The 3,172-nt window shown below is 43.4% G+C and overlaps 1 protein-coding gene across 1 annotated transcript; it reads right to left on the bottom strand.

Annotated features, from left to right (window-relative positions):
- Positions 1 to 2,284: 2,284 nt before the first annotated feature.
- On the bottom strand, positions 2,285 to 2,935 carry LOC110801688 (uncharacterized). The gene has a single exon (XM_022007089.1). The coding sequence runs from the start codon at positions 2,933 to 2,935 to the stop codon at positions 2,285 to 2,287; it is 651 nt and encodes a 216-aa protein (XP_021862781.1).
- Between the last annotated feature and the right edge of the window lie 237 nt (positions 2,936 to 3,172).

Raw genomic sequence — 3,172 nt, 5'->3', positions numbered from 1 at the left:
AGAAATGCGTTCTTGACATCCAACTGATGAATGGACCAAGAACGGGATAAAGCAATGCTAAGAACAACTCGTATAGTAGCCGGTTTGACCACCGGGCTGAAGTCTCATCACAATCAATGCCTTCCCGCTGAGTTTGACCGGCCATCACCTACAAGACGGACTTTACGCCTCTCAAATGAACCATCATATTTCTTTTTATGCCGAAGAATTCATAAAGACCGAATTACATGAACATCAGGAGGACGTGGTACTAACTCCCTCGTCCCATTTTCTATAAGAGCATCATATGCATCCTGCATAGCATGTTTCCAATTTTGGTCATTAAGTGCAGTTATTGGATTTTTCGGAATGGGGGAAATGGTTTGGGTAGAGGCATGTAAAGCTTCGGCTTTGTACTTGGGGTTTGGCTTAAAGACCCCATGCTGGCTTCGAGTCCATATGCGCCAGGCTGGGGCAGGAGGCGGGGGACTAGGACTAGGTGGATCAAAGGGGACCGGGCTGATTGGGCTGGAGGGGTTAGAACGCATGTGAGGTGGGCGGTAAGCAGGGGAGGCCTAATTTGGTGACTCAATGGGCTGCTGTATCAAAGGAGCGGGAGTACCATGTTGGGCCAAGGGAGCCAAGGGAGTAGTTGGTCCAACAGGCACATGAGTGGGAGTGGGTTGGGCCTCTGTTGCTGTACCAGAATGGGCAAGTTCATTCAAGTAATCAAAATGCAAAGGTGAGATATCATCACCTAAAAAATCATACGAATGAGGGGTTGGGGAATTGATTTTGGAAAATGGAAAATGGTGCTCATCAAACCATACATGCTTAGAAATAATGATTTTACGACTTGATATGTCGTAACATTTATACCCCCGGTGGTTGGTCGGATACCCAAGAAAGACACAAGGTGTGGAATGAGGTTGAAGGTTTGTTTATTTGAGAGGACGGGAAGAGAGGATAATATAAACCAAAAACTCGAAGATGAGTGTATGTGGGATCCTTTTGATACAAAATTTGTGTAGGTGACTTGTAACCCAAAACCTTGGACATTTCTAAAGCATGATGCCAAAAGGTGGGAGGGAGAGAGGCATGACAAAGCAAGGCACGAACGATATTTTTTTTGGATTTTAATTTGCGTTCGGTTTTGCCATTTTGAGGTGATGTATGGGGGCAAGAGAATCGGAAAGACATGCCATGTTGTTCACAATTTTTTTAAAATGGACCGTTGTCAAATTCACGATCGTTGTCGCATTGAAAATATTTGATTTCTTTTTCAAATTGAGTATGAATATACGTTCTAAAAGATAAAAATATATTAAAGACTTGAGACTTTGATTAATTGGGAAAGTCCACAAGAAACTTGTATAATTATCCGAAAACAGAATATAATATTTGTGGTCGGTTGTACTGACGACGGAGGAAGTCCATAGGTCACTGTGAACAATGTTAAAAGGCATAGTAGTAAACGACAAAAAATTGTAAAAAGGCAGTTTAACTAATTTCCCCAAAGGACAAGAATGACAAGTATTGTTTGATGCCTTATTACATTTTATCAAGGAATTACTACGTAAAGTTTGAAGAATAACATTTCCCGCCTAAACGGCAATGCCAAATGTCTGCTGAAATTACATTAAATACAGAAGGAAATGGAGATGATGGTTGTGGCTGAATGTTAGTGTTGAAGGGATATAGGGCGCCCGAGCTCTTACACCTCAGTAGATTGTTTTCCGTCCGCAAATCCTTCACTGAAAACCCAAAAGAACCGAATTCAGCAGAAACCATATTGTCAAAAGTAAATTTACGCACAGAAAAAGGTTTTTGATAAGTTTGGGCGCATGGATAACATTAGTAAGGGTTAAAGGGAGACTGGTTTTGGTAAGGAAAGTGTTTTCATAACCGTTAATTGGAATCGTGCTACCATTTCTAACAATAATCGCATTATTTTTATCTTTACTCAATTGAAAATAGGACGAGAGAGTACCTTGAGAGGATGTCATATGAGACGTGGCGCTGGTATCCATGTACTAATTGTCATCCGGCGGTTGTAGGGACATAGTATGCATAGATTGGTCGATATTAGTGGGTGCATAACCCGTTGGAGGAGGTGGGGCAGCCATGTAGAGAGCTTTTGGCGGCCGAGCACCCAGAATCCCTTCCTGTGATGGTCGGCGAGGAGCTGGTTGGCGGTACTGCCAGCCCGAAGAGGGGTACGGCAAGGTGGGGTGGCCCACGGTTAAGGAGACCAATTTGCAGCCCAAGTAGGGAATTTCCAGTAGGTTGGAACGCTACTGTATTGTTATTGGTCGTTGGACAGTGACTGTTGGTTTTGACCACCAGAGGAACCATTATGTCGGTTGTTGTTACAGTGGTTGTTCCCACTGCGACCACAGTTGTTCTTTTTCCCTTTGTAATTGGAATTGTTGTTTCTGTTGTGATGATTTTTGTTGGTGTCCTGTGGAGTATCATGACTAACAGAATCATTACTATTAGAATAAAAGAAAGCAGTTTCAAAAGGTGTACCAGAAATTCCGTCGTTGGTGAGAGAGTCCTCCTCAAACTCCAACATAGACCGGACCTCTTCAAAGGGTGGGAGAGGCACGCAGTGCTGCACATTTGTGCGAAAGGATTTATAGTCTGCAGAAAGACCTTGAAGAAGAAGGAGGACCATGCGGTCATTCGACACAAGGGCTCCAACACTGCGAAGGTGATCGGACAACAACTTTATGCGGCTGCAGTATGGCTTCACACCGGAAAACAGATCGATCTTGGTGGTGGTAAATAGAGTGTCAAGATGGAGAGCCCTAGTAGACTTACTTCCTTGAGAAAGACGTTCCAACCTGTTCCAAGCATCAAGAGCAGAATCATCCTGGTTGAAGATGGTGTTGAGAAGGTCAGTGGTGATGGTTTGTATATCCATTGATGAACAATGTCGTCGAGCAGTTGCCATTGCAGTTGTGCAGCAGCTTTGACGGCGTCAGACTCGGTGGACACGGAGGCTGCAGTAGGCGTCGATGAGGGAATAATATGGTCGATCACCAAATAGGTTCGGCAATGCAGTTGGAATAAGGTGGACCAACTAATGTATTGAGTGTCTTTATAATCCAGAATAATAAGAATACAAGTTTTGATATTGGCGTCTATTATTCCTGGTGTCATGTGTCATTCCTGGTGTCTGTTTTAGTAT

Source organism: Spinacia oleracea, chromosome 1 (assembly GCF_020520425.1).
Source record: "Spinacia oleracea cultivar Varoflay chromosome 1, BTI_SOV_V1, whole genome shotgun sequence".
Classification (NCBI taxonomy): domain Eukaryota; kingdom Viridiplantae; phylum Streptophyta; class Magnoliopsida; order Caryophyllales; family Amaranthaceae; genus Spinacia; species Spinacia oleracea.
This window is presented reverse-complemented; position numbering and strand designations above follow the sequence as displayed.

Excerpts from the sequence above, each read along its gene's own strand:
- LOC110801688 (XM_022007089.1), bottom strand. The coding sequence starts at position 2,935 with ATGGCAACTGCTCGACGACATTGTTCATCAATGGATATACAAACCATC.